Genomic DNA, 23,846 nt, shown 5'->3' with positions numbered 1-23,846 from the left:
GTCCACACGCTGAGTTCAACATTACACAGCGGGTTTCTAGTAAGAGAAGTCGCCTAGGAGCGATGTCGTGTTGGGAAAGCTGTTACATCACAACCTCACAGTCCCTGTTGGTCTTCTGTCCGAACGCTTCTTCCACTAAAACCGTCTTTTAAGATTAACGTTTCGACAAAAATATAATTCATTAGGCTACACTGAAAACATGCTTTAGGAGTATTAAATGTGTTTAAAATTAGGTATTTTGACGTCTGAAAGGTTCGCATGTGCTTCCTCTTCGGCAACGGACTTCAACTGAGTGAAGGAAAAATGCTGCTGCATTTATATAGACATCTAAAAATAGCTCACCTTTCACTGCCATGTTTGGCCAGACTGACAGCTACACAGAGCCAATACCGGCTCGCCATTTGTTCTAACTCCTCCTTTTTACCTATTTCAGCGCCGCCTTAATTGGACGCCAGTGAGGTCCGTCAACCCTATTTACCTTACATGGTCACGCACGGAATTGATTGACAACAAACCACTCCCCCCTTCGAGTCCCTTGGCTCGATCCGCTCACTAGACAGCTAGCCCGAGCTAGTCGCCTGCTGAAGCCACGGCAGCCAGGGGAAAAGCAACCTGGAATTTATAGAGCGAAGATTGCAATCTGGTAATGCGGAAATAGATGGACGTTTCAAGTCACCGAGTTGGCATCCCACTCCTGGACTGAAGACCTGATAGTTAGCACCATAGAAAAAGGATTGCAATTCAGTGACACAGTATTCAACTCTTATTTTTATATTTCTTTATAGTGGTTATTGTGCGTATTATTTGGTTCCAGTGGCATATAGAGCTATACTTTCTGGTGCACGGACAGACGCACGAGGAGTATCTCAATAACATTTTTTTGTTAACCCCTTAGACCTACCATACACAAGTAGGGTTCTTTTTTTCTCCAGTGGATCAAAGTAAATTGTTTTCAAATCGCGCATCAACATGGACGTGTTGGCGAATTACAGTATTTTTCAGGAACTCCAACTCGTGCATGATACTGGCTATTTCTCTGCGATGCCTTCGCTTGAGGAGAACTGGCAGCAGGTGACTTACTGCTTTTCCTTCAATGTATAACTGTCTTTACTTTTACTGTGGTAGCTTAGAATTTGTAAATCGTCACTTGTACGCTGTGGTTACGCTCCGGAGATAGAGAGCTGTCGAGTTGCGGCGCTTACACGCTAGCCCATCGCATGCTGCCTGTCACGAAAACAATCTCAACTTGATCACATCCGCAGGCAATATGGTGTAGAGAAGACTGATATGGACACCGCTGTGTCCATCATTCCACTAACGTGCGCTATTTTCCAAACCCATAATATACTATCTACTTTGTCTGGCTGTGCTCTGTTATTCTGACGGATCTTGATTGCATCTCGCTTGCCGATTGTGATAGTGTTATTCTGCAATGAATGACAAGCAATGGCTTGTTGCAGACAAGTCTGCATTCTTCTTGTTATTTACATAGTAATACTGCTGTAATTTGGTTTTAAACACAAGACACTGTTTTAAATAACATTGTGATGATGTTTCTAATTGCCGTCGTTTTTAGTGTAGGCTATTGATTAGAGAATGCAGAGCGCGGATCGATACGGCCGTCTGTCAGTCGTTATATTTGTTTTATTCATAAATAATGGAAACAACCTGAGATAGAGAGAGAGAGCTCACACACACTAATTACACGTCTGTCAGATGCGATTTGGGAAAGCGCAGGGCAATTTGGGCATCGAAGATGAACACTTGACTAATAACAAGAGACTTGTTCTTAAATAATGCATCCGCATCTGTCAGATTACTTGGTGTTTTCAGCCGGTTGGTACGAGAACCGACTCCCTATAGTGATCCATAATATATTATCACCACGGAGCCGCAAGAATATGTGGGTGAGGAAGATTAACAGCTAGGCTGCGTGGGGGAAATTGTGTGCGTGTGTGTGTGTGTGTGTGCGTGCGTGTAATAGTAGCCTAAACGGAAAGCACGGGGCTTTTGGTTTGGAACAAAACTATACATCCAATCTCACCAATGTGCCGGGTGAAGCCTGTGATGTTGCTGGATAGACGTAAAAGGAGATCCACCTGTATTTGTCTCTGTGGCGTTGTGACATGTCGCGCTCAACATAGGCTAACCACTCGTTTATTAGAATGAAGTCAACCGAAGGGCTGGCACTGGCACAGTGAGCACACAGGGCATGCACATGGCCATGCAGTCACCCGTGCCAACGCTACTGCCAGTCACCAAATATATTTGTGTGATTTAGGCTACTGACACTGATTCACGAATTGATACTATTCCATGTTGTATAATGATGCTATCAGGTTATATGAAAGGGGTGGTTGTAATATAGTAATAGGTGTGTCATTTCATAGAATGAGATTATTTTAAAGATTGAAAATAGTGTGCTTTTGAGTGCTCAGCCAGTGTTACTTATTCGGTGCGCGTGGTGAGATGAGCGCTTATGAGTCTGCACTAGAGGTCCACGCTGCTGTGCGCACGGCTGCGCTTACCGGCTGGGCTCGGGCTGACTGGTTGTCTCCCCCAACTCATTGCCATTCCATGTGCTCAACTGCAGGAATAGATCGGCTGGTTATTAATCGCTGGTGTGTGAGTGTGAAAAGGATCCAGCAACCCCTGAGCCCCCTCACACAGCCCCTCTCTCTCTCTCTCTCTCTCTCTCTCTCTCTCTCTCTCTCTCTCTCTCTCTCTCTCTCTCTCTCTCTCTCTCTCTCTTCTCTCTCTCTCTCTCACACACACACACACACACACACACACACACACACACACACACACACACACACACACACACACACACACACACACACACACACACACACACACACACACACACACACACACACACACACACACACACACACACACACACACACACACACACACACACACACACACACACACACAGGGTTGGCTGGCATGTGCTAATGGAAAGCTGTGGTCTGGCAGGGCCCATCCCGCCACTTTCAGCAGTAATTGGCTGCTTGCTGTCAGACAGACAGAGGGGTCTGCTCCATCTATCTTTCCTGGCTGTCTCTCAATCATTCCCTCTCTTTGTTGTCTTACATAACCTACTCACTTTTTGTGTCAATTAACAGCCTTGACAAACACAGGGCCCATTGCCTTTTTGTCACAATGCTGTTGCACATCATACAGTTGAAGTCAGAAGTTTACATACACCTTAGCCAAATACATTTAAACTCAGTTTTTCACAATTCCTGACATTAATCCTAGTAATAATTCCCTGTCTTAGGTCAGTTAGGATCACCACTTTATTTTAAGAATGTGAAATGTCAGAATAATAGTAGAGAAAATTATTTCTTTCAGTTTTTATTTCTTTCATCACATTCCCAATGGGTCAAAAGTTTACATACACTCAATTAGTATTTGGTAGTACTGCCTTTAAATTGTTTGACTTGGATCAAACATTTCGGGTAGCCTTCCACAAGAATTTTGTCCGTTTCCTCCAGACAGAGCTGGTGTAACTGAGTCAGGTTTGTAGGCCTCCTTGCTCGCACACGTTTTTTCAGTTCTGCCCACAAATTTTCTATAGGATTGAGGTCAGGGCTTTGTGATGGCCACTCCAATAGCTTGACTTTGTTGTCCTTAAGCCATTTTGCCACAACTCTGGAAGTATGCTTGGGGTCGTTGTCATTTTGGAAGACCCATTTGCGACCAAGCCTTAACTTCCTGACTGATGTCTTGAGATGTTGCTTCAATATGTTGTTGCGTCAATATATCCACATAATTTTCCTCCCTCATAATGCCATATACTTTTGTACCTGTTTCCTCCAGCATCTTCACAAGGTCCTTTGCTGTTGTTCTGGGATTGAATTGCACTTTTCGCACCAAAGTACGTTCATCTCTAGGAGACAGAACGTCTCCTTCCTGAGCGGTATGATCGCTGCGTGGTCCCATGGTGTTTATACTTGCGTACTATTGTTTGTACTGATGAACGTTGTACTTTCAGGTGTTTGGACATTGCTCCCAAGGATGAACCAGACTTGTGGAGGTCTACAATTGTTTTCAGAGGTCTTGGCTGATTTCTTTAGATTTTTCCATGATGTCAAGCAAAGAGGCACTGAGTTTGAAGGTAGGCCTTGAAATACTTCCATAGGTACACCTCCAATTGACTCAAATTATGTCAATTAGCCTATCAGAAGCTTCTAAAGCCATGACATAATTTTCTGGATTTTCCAAGCTTTTTAAAGGCACAGTCAACTTAGTGTATGTAAACTTTTGACCCACTGGAATTGTGATAAGGTGAATTATAAGTGAAATAATCTGTCTGTAAACAATTGTTGGAAAAATTACTTGTGTCATGTACAAGGTAGATGTCCTAACCGATCTGCCAAAACTATAGTTTGTTAACAAGACATTTGTGGAGTGGTTGAAAAAGGTGTTTTAATGACTCCAACCTAAGTGTATGTAAACTGTATATGTCCATGTGGTAAAGTGTGTTTGTCATCTGTGTGTCATGTGTGTTTGCCTAGCTGGCTCTGAAAGCATGGTGCCATGTTGTTAGTAATGGCTGCCAGGCCTGCCTCCTGATAGGTTTTTGAGGACCAGGGGTCTGTAGGAACAGTACAGGGAGCCCAGACACATAGCCAGACACCTACTGTAGCCTTCTCCAAACCTAGCAGTGACCTGCTCCAAGTCTTACAGAGGAATACTGTGTAAAAAATATAGTGCTAGTTCTACATCTTTCCAATATGATGTATTTTGACTTATAATATACAGTACTTAACTTTTAGTGTTTCACAAACATTAACATATTAAGTTCAGCATTAAAAAATGAACTGTTATTGTTGATTAGATATACTTAATCTTTCTGATTAGTTACTGTCATTGATCCTGTTTTAGTGTTAAACATGGCTTTATCTATTTCATCTCTTGACATTATTATCCACTTAAGCAGGAGTTGTTGAGTGCAGTGCTCGCTACACTAACACTAACTGGAGGTAAAGCTGCAAGAATTGTAGCTTGAAGTATTTGCCTTTGTCAGAGTGGCACGTGTGATCATACTCACGGTGAGAATGAGAATGGGTGGTCTCGTCATTGAACGTCAATTTGAAAAACTATTTTGATATCCGTTCATCATGATCCATTACACCTCGTAGCATAACAAACTGTTTGATACTAATATAGAAATGTGCTTTTTATTCTTCAAACATGCATGCAACATTGTGTAAAAGTATTGTAAAAAAAAGAAATACAAAAAATGAACCACAATCCTCTGAAACTGAGCCACAGTGCAAGTTGTTGGAAGAATTTAAAATTCTTAAGTTGAAAGGAGATATTATGAAAAGTTAAACACAATTTTCTTTGTAGTTGTTCTTACACACAAATAGTTGTTTAGATTATGCATTTATCTTATGTTGAATTCATTGGGGATTTGGTTGAACAAGTGAAGTAGAGTAAAAAAAACTAATTATATTTAAGTAAAGATGACAACACATGTTTTTAACTGTAAAAATAATTATATTTCTACAGTTATAAGTATAATTTACTAACCACCTGAATAATTATTCAGAATGTAGAGTGATAGGAGAAGAAAGGAATAGAAAAGAGAAAAATAGAGAGGATTACATATGTAGGATCTTAATTTGTGCCAATTTGCTACAGCAGGAAAATAATCCTGCAACAACAGGAAATGTGAATTAGTATATACTTTTTTTGTATGGGGTTGATACATTTTTCTTTCGAGTCCAACATTTTAAAGTGGAAACTACAAATGTTAGAAGCCTTTTAAAACATTGAATACACTGCAAGTTTGCATTTCTTGCTGTGCAGGAAAATTCTCAGCAACAAAAGAGTGATCAAATTAAGATCCCACATCTGTAGAGTAAGATGCATAGAGAGAGAGGAAAAGTAAATAAAGAGATGGTTGGGGGGGAAGGGTGGCTCTGACCCGGTCGACCGCTTTTCTGCTAGATGTGTTTACTCATTGTTGTCCAGAGGAAATGGAGCCACTAGGCCACTGCCAGCAGCCAGAGAGAGAGAGGCTGCTCCAAAATGGCACTATATTCACTATAAAATGTATTACTTTTGACCAGACCCATAAGTAGTGCACTATGTAGGGAATATTGTGCCATTTGAAACAGAGCCAGAGAGAAAAAAACATCACTTGGAAGGACAAACCATAAAAGTCCTATTTGATGGTATGAGCGAGAGAGGAAAGGAGGGGGGAAGGCAAATGAGTGGGAGTTGATCAAATCCTTGTCCTGCCTGGGTGGACAGGTGGATAAAATAGTTTTTTCTAGTGTGACCGGCGTACTCTGCTCGACGCCGTTAAAACTGCCTAATATTTTTACTGGTGCAATAGGATGTCTTGATAGGATAGGATAACGTCTACTCTGTCTAGCGTGGCCCTAGATCTGCCATGCAGGCAGGAGAAGGTAAACGACAGGCACCCTTCCCTCCCTCCCTTGCTCCTCCCGGAGACAAGATGGATGGCCATTGCAGGCCCCCAGTGAGCAGAGCATGAATCAGGCCTTAATGGATGCGATATGGGTGAATTGAGTTTCAGTGCTCTTAGGCTGGGGCCAGGGCTGAGGCTGAAGATGGGGCTCCCTCTCTCCTCTCTCTCTTCTGAGTCCCTGTGGAGACAACACACTGCTTCTGGCTGGGCTGGCTGTCTCTCTCACCTGGATTGAACAAAGACACTATCTCTCACTGTCACCAGGAGACAGAGGTAAAAGAGAGAGGTGGCTGGAAAGAGAGGGGACCAGAGAAAAAGAGGGGGGGAAGAGAGAGAGAGTGCGGCCCACTGTAATCATCTCTCTTCTGTTCGTCCTCTGTAGAAAGGGAGGGATTATTTAGTCAGTGACCCGTGAGGGGGGTTAATTTAAAGAGCGTATGTTTGTGCACCAAGAGGGCCCCTGTTGTCTCCGTCTCCCTCCACTAACCAACCACGCACACACACACACGCACACATTTTCGTCTTTGGCTGCAGAGTAGGTTGTGATGGGAGCATGTTGGAGAGCAGGTGGGTCTGCCTGGGGATTGAGACAGGAGGAGAAGTAAACAACACCATTAAAACCAGGTGAGACACCTCGTCCAATTAACCAGCCTCACCTGAGACACAGCGTGGAGACAGAGAGAGAGAGAATTAGAGAGAGAGGGAGACATGATGTCTGTTTGTGTTTGTCTGCCTGTTTGTCTGGCTAGCTGTCTGTCTGGCTGACTGGCTGGCTGGCTGGATGGCTGGCTGTGTCTATCCGTCTGGCACTCAGTCTGTATGAGTGTCTGTCTGCTTGTCTGGCTGGCTGTAAGTCTGGCTGTTTGTCAGTGTCTGTGTCTGTCTGTTTTTCTTTGCCACTCAGGCGGTATGTGTCCTCTCCTTCTCAGACAGCACCCATATATTTGTGGGCTGCAGTGAAAATGGGTCACCCTGTGGCTCTCTCCCTCTCCCTCTCCCTCTCCCTCTCCCCGCCATGCCTTGCAGTCCCGTCTCTCACATTTTGGGCTGCAGCGTTCTTTTTTATCTCCTCCTTTTTGTTTTCAGAGCTTCTATTTCAGTACCTTCAGGAATTTGAAGCATGCTCTCTAATTGATTTGTTTTCACTGGGAGGTATTTTTAGATCACAGGCCGTGTGTGTTCGATTGAAATGCAAATGCAGATATAGAATCTTACTTTGATCACCCTGTTGTTGCAGGAAATGTCCTTCACAGCAGGAATGCAAACTTGTAGCTAGTGTCTTCTACGTTTATAAAGACTTCTAAAGTTTTTAATTTCCACCTCAACATTTTAGACTTGATTTGCCCTAACTAAAAATGTATCAAGGCCTACAAAAATGTCCATTAATTATAATACCCACAATAATTCACATTTCCTGTTGCTGCAGGATTATTTTCCTGCTGTGAGAAACAGGTCAAAATAAGATCCTACATATGTAGCTAGTCCTGCACTGTGAGTAAAACCCTTTGAGCAATGGCAGAAATACAGGTTTGGCCTGAGAAATTGAGGGAAAAGATGAGTAAATTACCCAAAAGAATCATAAATAACTCTTAATAATGATGTGAAAGTGTGGCTGGTCTTGGTATTGTAATCGCCCCAGTTCCCAAATATTTGGAATCCTTAGTGGCTCAGCGGTCTAAGGCACTGCATCTTAGTGGTTGAGGTGTCACTACAGACACTCTAGTTCAAATCCAGGCTATATCACAACCGGCTGTGGTTGGGAGTCCCAAAAGGCGGCGCACAATTCGCCCAGATTTGGCCGGTGTAGGCCGTCATTGTAAATGAGAATTTGTTCTTAACGGACTTGCCCAGTTAAATAAAAATATATACACTACCGTTCAAAGGTTTGGGGTCACTTAGAAATGTCCTTGTTTTTGAAAGAAAATCACATTTTTTGTCCATTAAAATATCATCAAATTGATCAGAAATACAGTGTAGATGTTGTTAATGTTGTAAATGACTATTGTAGCTGGAAACGGCAGATTGTTTATGGAATATCTACATAGGCATACAGAGGCCCATTATCAGCAACCATCACTCCTGTGTTCCAATGGCACGTTGTGTTAGCTAATCCAAGTTTATCATTTTAAAAGAGCTTAAAACTGTTGTCCTGATTAAAGAAGCAATAAAACTGGCCTTCTTTAGACTAGTTGAGTATCTGAAGCATCATTTTTTTTTTGACCATTTGTGGGTCCAATTACAGGCTCAAAAGGGCCATAAACAAATAACTATTATCTTGAAACTCATGTCCATTCCAGTTCTGAGAAATTAAGGCTATTCCATGCGAGAAATTGCCAAGAAACTCCTCTGTTAATCATTGTTAATCACAGAGTGACCCTTAGACCCCTGTTTTCAAGCCTCACCGTAAATGCTGTCCTCCATCCATCCCCTCTATACACCTTTCCCTTCATCTGTCCTCTGCCTTTCTACATTCTGCCTCCATCCCTATCCTTCCCACCCTACCTCTGCCCTCCCTCCATTCTGCCTGCCTTTTGCCCCCCTCTGCCCTCACTCTCCATCTCCCTCTCCATCCCTCTCCCTCCTCTCTGCCCCCTCCCTCCCTCCCTCCACTCTCCCTCCTATTTGCCCTCGCTCTCCATTCCTCTCCCACCTCTCTGCCCTCTCTCTCCATACCTCTCCCTCCTCTCTGCCCTCTCTCTCCCAGGCAGCTGGTTGACCTACAGACCAGATCCCAGCAGCTTTGTGAACTGGTCCTCCTCCCCCTTATTCTCCCCCAATCCTGTCCTCCAGAGTAAAGGCTGCAGGCAGCCAGCCAGCCATCCACAGCACAGCCAGAGCCACAGCCGGTGCAGCATGCCTGACTCTCTCTTCCCTAACACAGGGATTTGAGCCCGGCCCGGCTGCCTGGGGAAGCCAAGTTTGACAAGATAATGAATTGCTATGCATGCATATTCGCCGCAGCAGTTTTTCGCATTTCACAGCCCAGTAACTCTCAGAACAGTGGCAGTGGTAGATGGGAGAGTGAGAGAGGGAGTGTAATGGAGTAGAGAAAGCACAATACCATTCAAAATGGATTCAGATGGATTTGGGCTACGTACGTGTATCGGAGGCCTATTTGAACCCCACTCACCACCCCCAGCCCCCCAGAATCCTTCCCCCCACTACTACCTCCCAGCATCCCTGTGAACAGTGACCTATGTGAGCAGCCTGCTTTAAATTTCAGCTTTTATTGCCGTCCCTGCCTGCCTGCCTGTCCGGTCCAGTCTGTGATGTGTTGAGCTCTCCTCCCCTCCCCTCCTCCCCTCCCATCCCCTCCTCTCCCTTCCTCTCCTCTCCTTTTCTCTGGGCTATGTCTGCCAGAACTACACTTACAGTTATGTAATCCACAGTGGAGTGCAGCTGGTTTCTCACAGCAGAGAGGCTAAGCACTGGAGAGGGAAGAGGGGAAGGAAGAGGGGAGGAAGAGGGGGGGGGCTCCATAGCATCACATCCCATTCCCAACCAGCCCCCTGATCTCTGACGGGGATCGCTCCGGGGAAAGCTGCAGGATTATGATCACAGGAGGCTGGCTTGCCGTGCTAAGGAGCCCAGGGAGAGGCAGTGGGAGGTGGGGCGGGAAGCCGGTGGAATCCCCTAGCAATAGGGACGGCGGCGGGGAGAGAGCGGAAACACCTGGATTGCTTAAGTGCTGGAGCCATATTGTGCTGTATTTTGGTTCTGTTTTGATACGTTTTTATATTTCCACAGCTGTGTGTGAAGGGGCTAGACATGCAACAATGCACACACACACACACGCACGCACGCACGCACGCACGCACACACACACACACACACACACACACACACACACACACACACACACACACACACACACACACACACACACACACACACACACACACACACACACACACACACACACACACACACACACACACTGCTTTTCCCCCTTTTGTTACCACTGAGCGTACTTCCTCTACTACTCTTCTCTTCACTGTGAAACTGCACTCTTATGGCTCAATCAACAGTTCCACACTCAAACTCCACACTCCACTCCAGCGCTCCACTGAGTAGTTGTCTGAGGACCATGCAGGAGGCTAGTTTACCACGAAACCAGTCAGACAAGTTCCATCTCATTTTAAAACATGATGATGCCTCTTTGAAAAAGAGCCCTCTCATTACTGCACTGCTGATAAGTGGTCAGAAGTTGAGGGCGGAGCTCAGCGCTCCTCTGTGGAATGTTACCGCAACAACCCAGCTGTCACTGAGTCATCATCAGTGCCCTGTAATACACATGTCACAGTGTCTGTGGGTGGGTGAATTAAGGTCTGCATTACTCAACTTAACCTACACAGACAGAACTACAGTAATACCACCACCTCTTTTCCCACAGACTGATTCCAGTCAAATTACTGTCTGGTCAGCATCTTCGGGTTTAAAGAAAGTGCTATTAACATGCTATGCATTATTATCTATCACTGATGCACTTTATGGCCCAGCCCCAAACAGACAGGAGTTCTATTGGCCACTTCTGATCTGATTAAAGAACCTTACAATTGATTCCTTCTCAGCTTGTTGGAATGTCGCATTTATATGGCGTTGTTGAACAATGCCAGGCTTTACAAGGGATGTGGGCCCAGCCAGGGCTGGGCAGGGCAGGGTAGGGCAGACAGTATTGAGTCATGCTTCTTGTTGTTATCAGCTGGGGCTGGCAGGGAGCTGTGTAATGCCATAATAATGCCATAAAGCCAGGCCTATTGTACTGCACATTTCCTGTGTGAGCAAGCTCCTCTCCCCTGCTGTTTTCCTATAAAAGAGATCAGCATTATTATAGACACACACACACACACACAACCACACACACGCGGCCATAGGGGATCTCCTCACTTCCTGTGACGAGGGATGACTCAGTGGTTGCATCCCAAAAGGGTGCCATTTAGGACACAAAATGAACTGGGTACATTTGGGTGTGAGGTACACTTTCACACAGTACACTTTGGCCCTGTGGTATCCTTCTGTGGTGTAATGGCTTTTTGTGCTGGCTGGGCATTTCTGTGTTGGGTGTGCATACTAGGAGTGCATCCTTAATGGCACCCTATTCCCTGTATAGTGAACTACATTTAATCAGAGCCTTATGACCAAAGCCCAAAAGTAGTGCTATTGTATATTGGAAATAGAATGCCATTCTGGACTCACCCTAAGCCTGGATGGATCCACCCATCATCCACAAATACACACCCGTCTCTCTCAGCAAAACACAGCCAACACACCATCAGCAGCTGACTGCAATTAGGCTTCAGTCTGAGGGAGGGAATAGGGCCTTTCATGTTCTGGGGGAGAGAGGCAGGTTTCCCTTTGAAGTGGGGACCCTTTTTACTGAAGCACCGCTGTGTGTGTGTGGTTAAGTTCATGTTGCGCTGGTTAGATCGCACATCTCACCTGACCCCACCACTATACCGGCGCTATGAAATGTGACAGTCACACCATAAAATCTGTTTGAAGATTGTTTTAGCTGAATAGACAACGAGTGAGAGAGAGAGAGAGAGACAATTAGCCTTGCTATTGAGAAAGGCCTCCGTAGGCAGACATGGCTCTCAAGAGAAGACAGGCTATGTGCCTACAAAATGAGGTGTAAACTGAGCTGCACTTCCTAACCTCCTGCCCAATGTATGACCATATTATAGACACATATTTTCCTCAGATTGCACAGATCCACAAAGAATTTGAAAACAAACCCAATTTTGATAAACTCCCATATCTACTGGGTGACATTCCACCGTGTACCATCACAGCAGCAAGATTTGTGACCTGTTGCTACAAGAAAAGGGCAACCAGTGAAGAACAAACACCATTGTAAATACAACCCATATTTATGCTTATTTATTTTCCCTTGTGTACTTTAACCATTTGTACATTGTTACAACACTGTATAATATAATAATATATAATACATAATATGACATTTGTAATGTCTTTATTCTTTTGAAACTTCTGTATGTGTAATGTTTACTGTAGAGAGAGAGAGAGAGAGAGAGAGAGAGAGAGAGAGAGAGAGAGAGAGAGAGAGAGAGAGAGAGAGAGAGAGAGAGAGAGAGAGAGAGAGAGAGACGGACAGAGAGAAAGGAAATTGTAAAACAAACAATACTCTGTATTAACATGAGAAGTACTCAGTAAGATCGATTAAAATCAATTCTCATAGAGTGGAGATATATCCTCCAACAGCTGATGTTGTAACACTCTTAGTCATTGTAATCAGTGTATTCATGTTCTCTCATTTCCTTGTTCCTTTGAGTTAATTCATATTGGCTCCTTAATCAGAAACCATTCATATCAGACACAAGCTCATGAGAGCACATAATTCAGCAGGCAGGTTAGCCCAGCCCACAGACACAGGTTACGTCCCAGATGGCACCCTATCCCCTACATAGTGCACTACTTTGGACCAGGGCCGGTCATTTGGGACGCACACAGACTGAATGAGCCCTTCGCTAAAAATGGAGTGTATATTAGTTATGAAACAGCACAATAAGTACACTGGCTCTCGGAAAATGAAACAAATGAACGTGATATAAATGAGTAGTCTGACTCTGGTCTCCCAGAGCCACAGCTTAGTGTGTAAAGCTATATGCTTGATCTTCAAGGGTGAATGGTGTGCCATATAGAGGTTACGGACTGGAGAACTCACTGCTCGCTCTGCAGGATTAGATTACACACTTTAGAGGGGATTTACCTTTATATCAAAAGGATGTTTGGATGGTTGGTATTCTGCTCTGCATATCGGGTTGTATATGGATCCGATGGCCCCAAACAGTTCTACTTTTGCGTCTGAAATCTATTTTGTCCGGTGACAGACTGGACAGGGAAAGTCATTGAACTTCCCAAACAGTGCAGGGGTGAGAGGGAGGCTAGCCCCGGTCTGTACTGTACTGTATGTGTCAGGCTCAGGGGCTCTACAGGGGCCGTATTGAATCATTAGCACATTGGAGAAGGAGAGAGAGCACACAGATCAATTTGCAATCCAAACAAGCCACGTGATCCTCTGTTAGGGTAGGGCTGCGAGGACAGCAGTGTCAGCCCAAATGGTCACTATTCCTATCTACTGCACTACTTTTGACCAGGGCCCATAGAGTTCTGGTCAGAAGTAGTGCGCCATTTAGGGGATAAGGTGACATTCGGGACGCAGCCAGCATCACTGGCAGGAAGCTACCGTAATGGCTGGCTGACTGCTGAGGTTTTGTTTAAGGGCAAACAACACCATGTTGTGGTGTTGAAACTACTTCACTCTGTAGGTGCAAAGTGACTTTAAAAAACAGGGTTTAGCCAAAGTTGAGGTCAATTCATTTTTCAATTCAGTCAACAGCAATTCCAGAATTGAAAGTGCCATCTAAAGTATTTAATGTTTTCATTGAGCTGGAATTTCAAATCCTGAATGGAAGTGGAATCAACCCTGACCCTGCGATCGACTGAATTGAAAATGAATGGACCCTAGCCTTCCTTGGAACAGCAGAATGGAGCTAAAGGTGTTGAAGTATACAGTGTAACTAGTAGATGTGAAGGGGGAGTGAAGATACACGGTATCTACATTTGACATGACAACATCACACATACGGGACCAAGGACAGTCCAGGTCTACAGCCTGCTGCTCACTGGGAGAGAACTGGTCACACTGCTAGGAAGACAGACTTCCACACACACTACAGACACACATGCTCGCATGCACACTTGACACACACACCTACACCCTCAAACACATGCACATAACGTGACTCATACTCCGGCACACACACACATGCACACACACGCGCGCACAAACACACGCACACACACACTGTGAGCTGTTATAACTCAGGGAGTAGCAGGTACACTGTGCCCTCTACATATGATTGCATTTGGACGTCTGCACACTGATGGGAGATCAAGAGGTTTTCACAGCCTCAGATGGAGAGAGAGTGGGAGAGCAGGGTGAGGAGGAGGAGAGTAGAGAGGGATGAGGGGAGAGGTGATGTTGGAGATGAGGGTGGTTCATTTGTCTGGGAGCCTCTCAAGTGACTGTCAGCCCTCTGGGCCCATTGAGAGGAGGAGAGGAGACGGATAGGGGGAATGGAGGAGAGTGGGTGTCGAGAAAGAGACAAGGAGAGAGAGAGAGAGAGAGAGAGAGAGAGAGGAAGTGAAAGAGAGGAAAGCGAGAAAGATGCGCCCGGCGACAGCTACATCTTTATGCATGAGGCTGTGCTGTGTGTCTCTCCTCAGTCCATGGAGAGAGAGGTTGCTCTGCTGCTCCACTCAAGGCTTTGATTAACAACCACAGAGGAGCCAGTCATTTTTCCTTCCTACACACTGGCACACACACACACAGACACACAGACGCACACACACACACACACCTTTTCTTTGCTGTCTCACAAACTCACACACATGCACCCAACTCACAAACTCACACGCACCCAACTCACAAACTCACACACACATACACCCAACTCACAAACTCACACACACATACAGTCCACCCAACTCACAAACTCACACAACTCACAAACTCACACACACATACACCCAACTCACAAACTCACACACACATACAGTACACCCAACTCACAAACTCACACACACATACATTCAACTCACAAACTCACACACACATACAGTCCACCCAACTCACAAACTCACACAACTCACAAACTCACACACACATACAGTACACCCAACTCACAAACACACACACACATACACCCAACTCACAAACTCACACACACATACACCCAACTCACAAACTCACACACACATACAGTACACCCAACTCACAAACTCACACACACATACACCCAACTCACAAACTCACACACACATACACCCAACTCACAAACTCACACACACATACACCCAACTCACAAACTCACACAAAGTAATAGAAAACAATCCACACCAAGTGAGTGCCATTTGGGGAAACCAAGGAAAGTCACGACGTTACTCTCCCTTTCGTTCCAGAATCCTCATTGGTTCTCTGCCTCTCTCTCATACCCCCACACTACCTCCCTCTCCCTCTCCTTGGGTATGCTTTATGTAGTTTAACAGAATCCACCACTCTGTATTCCACACCTGAGCGCCATGTACATAAAGAGCAGGAGAGCGTTAGTGTTGCTAGTCATAAATAATAGATAATGGTGTCCTTGTTGTTTTTAAACAGCTCTAAGCTGAGCTTCAGAGGTGTCTTAGAGAGCTGAGAGAGTGGGAGAGACAAAGAACTGAAGGGCATTTCTGCATAGAGAGAGAGATAGAGAGAGATGTCTCATGTTTATTCAACAGCTCATGGGGTTGGGAGGGGTGCTTTGGCCTCCCACGCTGCTTTCTCTGTCTTTCTGCATCTCTCTCTTTATCTCTTTCTTTCTCTCTCTCTCTCTCTCTCTTGCTCTCTCTCTCTTTAACTCACTCTCTCTCGCTCTCTTTCTTTCTCTCTTTCCCTCTCTTTAACTCACTCTCTCCGTCTCCCTCTATTTTCAAACGGTCTCTTGCTTGCTCTCTCTTTCTCTCCCCCTTTTCTGTAATTAGCTCTTTCTCTTTCATTCTCTCTGAACTTGACTTTCTGGAGTTTCCCTCTCTATAAAGGCCATTCTTGACAACCTCCATATGGAAATATAAACATAGAAGTGTCCATGTAGCTCTGCCTCCATACACACTAATGCTCCCCTACAGACTATGTTGCGCCCAGTGACACAAGCCTACCAGACGAGCTAAATAACCTTTATGCAAGGCAAGTAACAATGAAACATGCGTGAGGGCATCAGCTGTTCTGGATGACTGTGTGATCACGCTCTCCACAGCCGATGTGAGTAAGACTTTAAACAGGTCAACGTTCACAAAGCGGCAGGGCCAGATGGATTACCAGGACGTGTCCTCCGAACATTCGCTGACCAACTGGCAAGTTTCTTAACTGACATTTTCAAGCTCTGCCTGACTGAGTCTGTAATACCAACATTTTTCAAGCAAACCACCATAGTCCCTGTGCCCAAGAACACTAAGGTAACCTGCCTAAATGACTACAGCACTCACCCATAGCACTCACAAATGTAGCCATGAAGTGCTTTGAAAGGCTGGTCATTGCTCACATCAACACCATTATCCCAGAAACCCTAGACCCACTCCAATTTGCATACCACACCAACAGATCCACAGATGATGTCATCTCTATTGCACTCCACACTGCCCTTTCCCACCTGGACAAAAGGAACATGTATGTCAGAATGCTGTTCATTGACTACAGCTCAGCATTCAACACCATAGTGCCCACAAAGCTCATCACAGAGGGAGGACTAAACACCTCCCTCTGCAACTGATCCTGGACTTCCTGACAGGCTGCCCTCAGGTGGCAAAGGTAGGTAACAACACATCCACCACGCTGATCCTCAGGGGTGCGTGCTCAGCCCCCCCCCGGCCAGACACGACTCCAACACCATCATTAAGTTTGCAGATGACACAACAGTGGTCAGCCTGATCACTGACAGAGATGAGACCGTGTGGTGCAAGGACAACAACCTCTCCCTCAACGTAATCAAGATAAAGGAGATGATTGTGGACTACAGGAAAAGGAGGACCGAGCACACCCCCATTCTCATCGACGGGGCTGTAGTGGAGCAGGTTGAGAGCTTCAAGTTCCTTAGTGTCCACATCACCAACAAACTAACATGGTCCAACCACACCAAGACAGTCATGAAGAAGGTACGACAAAACCTATTCCCCCTCAGGAGACTGAAAAGATTTGGCATGGGTCCTCCTCAGAGCCTCAAAAGGTTTTACAGCTGCACCATCGAGAGCATCCTGATCGGGTGCATCACCGCCTGGCATGGTAACTGACAGCAAGGCACTACAGAGGGCAGTGCGTACGGCTCAGTACATCACCGGGGCCAAGCTTCCTGCCATCCAGGAACTCTATACCACACGATGTAAGAGGAAGGCCCTAAAAATGTTCAGCCCCCCTAGTCAAAGACTGTTCTCTCTGCTACCACACAGAAAACGGTAACCGAGCACCAAGTCCAGGCTCATAAATAGCTTCTACCCCCAAGCCATTAGACTCAAATGGCTACCAGACTTTCTGCATTACCCCCCAACCCCCCCGGAACACTGCTGCTACTCTCTGTTATCATCTATGCATAGTCACTTTAATAACTCTACCTACATGTACATACTACCTCAATTACCTCGACACCACACCGGTGCCCCCTCACATTGACATTGACTCTGTACCGTTACCCCCTGCATATAGCCGCGCTATTGTTATTTACTGCTGCTCTTTACTGATTTGTTTTTCTTATCTCTTACTTCTTTTCTTAAAACTGCATTGTTGGTTAAGGGCTTGTAAGTAAGCATTTCACTGTAAGGTCTACCTACAACTATTGTATTCGGGGCATGTGACAAATACATTTTGATTTCATTTTATTTGACAGTCAATGTTGACCGCAGACATTTTCACCAAAAGAGATTGTTCTTGCTCGATCCTGAAGTACTCTTCAGATTCAATAGAGGTCAGGATGTATTTTCTTTCTCAAATTACTCTGTAGCAACAGTATACAGACAAAAACACACACACAGACACACACGCACGCACGCACGCACGCACGCACGCACACACACACACACACACACACACACACACACACACACACACACACACACACACACACACAGTGTTTCCAGTCAGGTCAGAGTCAGATGGAGTAAAGCTGATTATGCTAACTCACAACAGACGTAGTCGTGCACCTGTTGCTAGGCTGCAGGGCGGGCAGGGCTCAACTCATTTGTTTGTTTTCATATCAGGTGGATGTTGAAACGTGCCCGCTGGACACACACACACACACACACACACACACACACACACACACACACACACACACACACACACACACACACACACACACACACACACACACACACACACACACACACACACACACACACACACACACACACACACACACACACACACACACACACACACACACACACACACACACACACACACACACACACACACACACACACACACACATGCATAGGAACACATTCACTGGTTGTTTAACTTTAAAAGCATAATGGGTGTATGTGCAGTGATTGCAGTTATGAGGAAGAGAACATAGAATATGCATATGGTATGTGTGTGTGGTAGAGAGCTAGCCTAGTGTGTGTGTGTGTGTGTGTGTGTGTGTGTGTGTGTGTGTGTGTGTGTGTGTGTGTGTGTGTGTGTGTGTGTGTGTGTGTGTGTGTGTGTGTGTGTGTGTGTGTGTGTGTGTGTGTGTGTGTGTGTGTGTGCCGGCATGCGTGCCGGTGTGTGTGTGCGCTAACCCACAGATGAGGTCATGTAGAGCGAGCGAGAGGGGAAGAGAGAGAGAGTGCTTTGTTTTGTGTTACTGATGGCCTAGTGACCTGGCTGAGCTCCAGACACCCATTGTGTCAGAGCCTGGTTTGGTTCTGGCTGCTTGCTTCCTCTCTCTCGCTCTCTCTTTTCTCTCCCTCTCTCTCTTCTTCTTTTTCTCTCTCTCCCTCTACCCCCCCTCCTTCTCTCTCTTTCTCCTTCTGTACTCTGCACAAAGCTTGGCACAGTTTTCTCTCACAGCACTGAGCCCGAGTTTAGCTGTTCTATCCAGCAAATGGATGGCGAGAAAATAAAAAGGGCAGATGCCCCTCTGGCCGGCAGTCAAGGGACTGGTGCTTTTTGTGAAACTCCCGGCCCGTGGAGCCTGTCGTTGTTCATTTTGGCACAGCTCCCTGTAGTGGGGAGAAACAGAGCTCTTCCACTGCCATTTCCCACTCGTGTTAATTCACATTAGAAGGAAGGATGAGACTAAAAACAACAAGATGATTAATTTAAAATATACTGTGTCTGTAAAATGTATATAGGTTCAGAACTTTTGGGAAACAGCACAGTTAAAAAAATATATGGCAAATAGAAATCAAACTGTATGGTGTTCAGAGATAGATGGGAGGGGTTGGGTGGAACTGAAGGACTGGATGGTGTTCAGAGATAGATGGGAGGGGTTGGGTGGAACTGAAGGACTGGATGGTGTTCAGAGATAGATGGGAGGGGTTGAGTGGAACTGAAGGACTGGATGGTGTGCAGAGATAGATGGGAGGGGTTGAGTGGAACTGAAGTACTGGATGGTGTTCAGAGATAGATGGGAGGGGTTGAGTGGAACTGAAGGACTGGATGGTGTTCAGAGATAGATGGGAGGGGTTGAGTGGAACTGAAGGACTGGATGGTGTTCAGAGATAGATGGGAGGCGTTGAGTGGAACTGAAGGACTGGATGGTGTTCAGAGATAGATAGGAGGGGTTGAGTGGAACTGAAGGACTGGATGGTGTTCAGAGATAGATGGGAGGGGTTGAGTGGAACTGAAGGACTGGATGGTGTTCAGAGATAGATGGGAGGGGTTGAGTGGAACTGAAGGACTGGATGGTGTTCAGAGATAGATGGGAGGGGTTGAGTGGAACTGAAGGACTGGATGGTGTTCAGAGATAGATGGGAGGCGTTGAGTGGAACTGAAGGACTGGATGGTGTTCAGAGATAGATGGGAGGGGTTGAGTGGAACTGAAGGACTGGATGGTGTGCAGAGATAGATGGGAGGGGTTGAGTGGAACTGAAGGTATGGTGTTCAGAGATAGATGGGAGGGGTGGTGGAACTGAAGGACTGGATGGTGTGCAGAGATAGATGGGAGGGGTTGAGTGGAACTGAAGTACTGGATGGTGTTCAGAGATAGATGGGAGGCGTTGAGTGGAACTGAAGGACTGGATGGTGTTCAGAGATAGATGGGAGGGGTTGAGTGGAACTGAAGGACTGGATGGTGTTCAGAGATAGATGGGAGGCTGAAACTGAAGGACTGGATGGTGTTCAGAGATAGATGGGAGGGGTTGAGTGGAACTGAAGGACTGGATGGTGTTCAGAGATAGATGGGAGGCGTTGAGTGGAACTGAAGGACTGGATGGTGTTCAGAGATAGATGGGAGGGGTTGAGTGGAACTGAAGGACTGGATGGTGTGCAGAGATAGATGGGAGGGGTTAAGTGGAACTGAAGGACTGGATGGTGTTCAGAGATAGATGGGAGGCGTTGAGTGGAACTGAAGGACTGGATGGTGTTCAGAGATAGATGGGAGGGGTTGGGTGGAACTGAAGTACTGGATGGTGTGCAGAGATAGATGGGAGGGGTTGAGTGGAACTGAAGTACTGGATGGTGTTCAGAGATAGATGGGAGGCGTTGAGTGGAACTGAAGGACTGGATGGTGTTCAGAGATAGATGGGAGGGGTTGAGTGGAACTGAAGGACTGGATGGTGTTCAGAGATAGATGGGAGGCGTTGAGTGGAACTGAAGGACTGGATGGTGTTCAGAGATAGATGGGAGGGGTTGAGTGGAACTGAAGGACTGGATGGTGTTCAGAGATAGATGGGAGGGGTTGAGTGGAACTGAAGGACTGGATGGTGTTCAGAGATAGATGGGAGGGGTTGAGTGGAACTGAAGGACTGGATGGTGTTCAGAGATAGATGGGAGGGGTTGAGTGGAACTGAAGGGTGGAATTAAAAACAAACTAAGGATAACTATTGTAAACTACACTGTGTCCGTAAAATGTATATAGTATGTAATTAGGGTAGGGGTGGTAGTGTTAGGGAAAATAATTAAGAATATATATATATACATTTCTATATCTGGGGGATTGGAAGTGATGCAGACAATTACATTGATGGAAGCTACAATCTATCTGCAATATTAAAGCTGGTCTACGCCCTAAAAATATATATATATATTTGTTTTTTAATCACATTAGAAAGATGAACCGGAGATTGAAATGACATCATCTGCAGAGTGATGTGTATGTGCACAGTCATGCATGAGTTGTGGTGTGTGTGCGTGTGTGCATGAGTTATGGTGTGTGTCTGTCTGTATGACATCATCTGCAGAGTAGAGGATGTTGACTGAGCTACAGGAAGTATGTGTGCTGTGCCGGCTCACAAGGTTGTGAGTGTGACATTGAGGGTATCCACATTGTTTCCTGTGATACCCACTGACCCCCCTTCCACCTCTAGCCTCCTCCCTCATCCCCCCCCATTTCAGAAATCGGCAGGGTAGCCTAGTGGTTAGAGCGTTGGACTAGTAACCGGAAGGTTGCAAGTTCAAACCCCCGAGCTGACAAGGTACAAATCTGTCGTTCTGCCCCTGAACAGGCAGTTAACCCACTGTTCCTAGGCCGTCATTGAAAATAAGAATGTGTTCTTAACTGACTTGCCTGGTTAAATAAAGGTTAAAAAATAATAATAATTAAAAAAAAACCAGCCCTCCTTACCCCCTCCCTCACCCTCCTTTCGCTCATTCATCAACCCCCTGGACGCTGCCGCTTTTACAGTTGCTGTGGTTACGGCGCCATGGCGACAGTTGTCGAGTTGTCAGGGAGCTCCATGTTGTTTTTGGGGCTATATTTGAAGCCCTTCGTCCTGGCATTGTGTGTATGCTGTTGCGGCAGGTGGCACACTGTACTGTACTCCATATATAGACTTGGCTCTAGTATGGTACCTCTCTCTCTCTCTCCCTCTCTCTCCCTCTCCCTCTCTCTCCCTCTCTCTCCCTCTCTCTCCCTCTCTCTCTCTCTCTCTCTCTCTGGCCCTCTCCCTCTCTCTCCCTCTCTCTCTCTCTCTCTCTCTCTCCCCTCTCTCTCTCTCTCCCTCCCCCTCTCTCTCTCTCTCTCTCTCTCTCCCTCTCTCTCTCTCCCCTCTCTCTCTCTCTCTCTCTCTCTCTCTCTCTCTCTCTCTCTCTCTCTCTCTCTCTCTCTCTCTCTCTCTCTCTCTCTCTCTCTCTCTCTCTCTCTCAGATCACTGTACTGTACATGAACCATATATAGACTTGGCTCTAGTATGGTACCTCTCTCTCTCTCTCTCTCTCTCTCTCTCCTCTTCCCCTCTCTCTCTCCCTCTTCCTCGCTCTCCTCTCTCTCTCTCTCTCTCTCTCTCTCTCTCTCTCTCTCTCTCTCTCTCTCTCTCTCTCTCTCTCTCTCTCTCTCTCTCTCTCTCTCTCTCTCTCTCTCTCTCTCTCTCTCTCTCTCTCTCTCTCTCTCTCTCTCTCTCAGATCCAGGCCTGTTCTAATGAGCTGTAAGCATGAACCACCTTTACCTGCGACTAATGACAAATAGTGTGTGTATGGTCTGTGTGTTACTGACATGGTGGATCCCATGTGGTCTGCGAGCGAGGAGAGGAGCAGCCAGCCCAGTAAATGGGTCACATGTAGAGCACAACGACCTTGGAAATGTGTCCTGTGCTCGTCGAGACGCAGGGAGAGAATGTTTCTTTGTCAGAAAAAAATTGTAGGGAGATAGAGGGAGAGAGAAAGAGAGAGTCGTTTTCAATCTTGTGCTCTTTTTCCTATCATATCACTTCTTGAAAAGTGATGAGGAATCATGGGAGGCTGCTAATGCTGTGAGAAGTTTCATGTTCTCTTGATGTTCCTGGTTTTGTACTTGTGAATTCAACACCTGCACCTTTTCAGTAAAAAATCAGGACCTTGTTGAAATATTTCATATAGGAATGCTGTTTGACGATTCATCCTTCCCTTCTCCCTTCCTTGAAGTATTCACTGATCTAACATTGTTATTTAGGTGAACCCAAGGATTCCAGTACAATTCTTAGCCTGCACCAACCCATTTCTGTCAAGTCAAATCAGTGGTAACGCTGAAGGAAGGATTGAAAGATGGAAGGGGGTATTTTCTATAGTATTACAATAGGGCCAAATTGAGCAGAGGTTGTTTTGGCACGGTGACATCAGCATCATGACATGGCATGGAGGGGTAGTTGGAGGGGTAGTTTGAAAGGTAGTTGGAGGGGTAGTTGGAAAGGTAGTTAGAGGGGTAGTTTGAGGGTAGTTAGAGGGGTAGTTGGAAAGGTAATTAGAGGGGTAGATGGAGGGCTAGATAGATGGGTAGTTAGAGCAGTAGTTGGAGTGGTAGTTGGAAAGGTAGTTGGAGGGGTAGTTGGAGGGGTAGGTGGAGGAGGAGTTAGAGTTAGAGGGGTAGTTGGAGTGGGAGTTGGAAAGGTAGTTGGAGGGGTAGTTGGACAGGTAGTTAGTGGGGTAGTTGGATAGGTAGTTGGAGAAGTAGTTGGAGGGGTAGTTACAGGGGTAGTTGGAAAGGTAGTTAGATGGGTTGTTGGAAAGGGTAGTTGGAGAGGTAGTTAGAAGGGTAGCTGGAGGGGTAGTTGGAGAGGTAGTTAGAGAGAGTTTTCAGGCAGGAGAGCTTGAGCCATTGTCATGCAATGTGGGTCGGAATCTATTTTAATCTTTGATGTTGCTTGGAATACCTGGGGGAAGAGCCAAGTGCTGCAGGAATGGGGGTCGTCGGTGTGTGTGTGTGTACGTGTGTGAGTGAGTGC

At 45.9% G+C, this 23,846-nt stretch overlaps 1 protein-coding gene across 2 annotated transcripts in view; it reads left to right on the top strand.

The window, feature by feature from the left end:
- Positions 1–568: 568 nt before the first annotated feature.
- Positions 569–23,846, top strand: part of LOC118366963 (Krueppel-like factor 7) — a 70,386-nt gene continuing 47,108 nt past the window's right edge. The window contains exon 1 of one of the 2 annotated variants that reach the window (XM_035749837.2): positions 569–1,071. In XM_035749837.2, coding sequence (XP_035605730.1) covers positions 970–1,071 — 102 coding nt within the window. In that variant the 5' untranslated portion in view covers positions 569–969. Of the gene's footprint in view, positions 1,072–3,024; positions 4,127–23,846 lie in introns of those variants that run through there. The other variant, XM_052493711.1, reaches the window with a different exon arrangement.

Source organism: Oncorhynchus keta, chromosome 34 (assembly GCF_023373465.1).
Source record: "Oncorhynchus keta strain PuntledgeMale-10-30-2019 chromosome 34, Oket_V2, whole genome shotgun sequence".
NCBI lineage: Eukaryota > Metazoa > Chordata > Actinopteri > Salmoniformes > Salmonidae > Oncorhynchus > Oncorhynchus keta.
Note: the sequence above shows the minus strand (reverse complement) of the source record. Positions and strands in the feature narration are given on the sequence as shown.